At 34.7% G+C, this 1,391-nt stretch overlaps 1 protein-coding gene across 1 annotated transcript in view; it reads right to left on the reverse strand.

Annotated features, from left to right (window-relative positions):
- Positions 1-647, reverse strand: part of LOC119589110 (carbonic anhydrase 1-like) — a gene marked incomplete at its 5' end in the record, with an annotated part of 3,769 nt that extends 3,122 nt beyond the window's left edge. Inside the window, 2 exon segments of the mRNA XM_037937686.1 lie at positions 186-356; positions 603-647. Of these exon segments, the coding sequence (XP_037793614.1) occupies positions 186-356; positions 603-647 (216 nt within the window).
- Between the last annotated feature and the right edge of the window lie 744 nt (positions 648-1,391).

Consider the following 1,391-nt stretch of genomic DNA (forward strand, 5'->3'; position numbering starts at 1 on the left):
AGCAATATACGAGAAATATACTGCATTTTTATTTTTACCGGAAAAAAAATATTGTTAACACTTTTTTTAAGCAAGAAAGTATGAATCTCAGCGAACTTCCCATGGATACTTTATCATTCATATTTCCCTTATTTATCTTATAGCATTCACATCACAGGAAAAAAATGCATAGAAAGTCTGTTTACCTGTGTGTCCATTGTTCTTAATAATCATTTTCTTCGGAATAATATCGTATCTGTCAAGCACCCAGTCATCCGTCGAAGTCTCAAGTGTGTCATCGTCGTCATTCAGGTCAATTGGCGACTGACTTCTTCCAGAACAGAATTCGGGGAACAATGACGGCCAGTATGTAGGACCTGTAATAATAAGAACACGCTTTTTAGCGTAAAAGCAAACAATGTTTCATTGTTTTTTTGTTTTGTTATATACTGGACGAATTATAAACCGAACCGCTCTGCGCAATAGGTTCAGGTAAGGAACAATTTACATAATATTTTTGTTGTTATGAATGCCAGAAAGATGTATGCTGTGTTTAGGTGTGCATGAAGACTGCGCTGTAGAGGGCCCAGTTCCTGTAACAGGTCTGTGACGTGCTGACTCACCCGTGGTGCCTTCATATCCCCAGTGAGGTGTTTCATCTACGTGATCTGCAAGGTGAAGGCGACGATTACAAGATGGAAATAGAACAAGCGATGAAGTATGTTCACAAGCCTCATATGAATATTTTACGTTCTAAAAACTTTCATCCCTTGGTATTTGTAAACTACTGCAAGATGAAACGTAAAGGGAAGTGACATGGAAAACGTTTAGTTCCCTGTTATATAAGTACATATTTAACCTAACGATAAAACCCGAAGTGGAATAAGCTCAGTTGAACTGTAATGTGTAAATGAATACCAGTTGTACGATGAGTGAAGGCTGAATATTTGGAAAAGGAATGCAATGGCTGTTCTGATAATTAGATTAGCAAAATTTCTGATAACATTTGCACGATTACAGAGTAACAGTTTATGAGATGATCCTGAAAAAAACACAACACAAAGTATTATCAAAATGGCTAGTTAAACGTGTATCAAACAATGAGTTTGAAGTTCTTTTTATGGTTAATGACACGATGAATTTTCTTAACGGAAAATATATAATTTGGTGAAGATTTTGCTTAAATCTACAATTCTAGTCTTTACTGCTTATTGATTTTTTCATGTCGCTGATTATAAGTATAAGTAAAAGCTTACCATATACGCACGTATCAAAATTACATTGCAGAAGCTGTCGACATACACCTTCTTAAAAAAATAAGAATAAAAATGGTGATAATTATTATTTTTTTAAATATATAATCTGAAAATCTCCTGACCTTAAGTCATTCAAGATCTACAGCAAATTCCGCA

Source organism: Penaeus monodon, chromosome 25 (genome assembly GCF_015228065.2).
Source record: "Penaeus monodon isolate SGIC_2016 chromosome 25, NSTDA_Pmon_1, whole genome shotgun sequence".
In the NCBI taxonomy this organism is placed as follows: Eukaryota; Metazoa; Arthropoda; class Malacostraca; order Decapoda; family Penaeidae; genus Penaeus; species Penaeus monodon.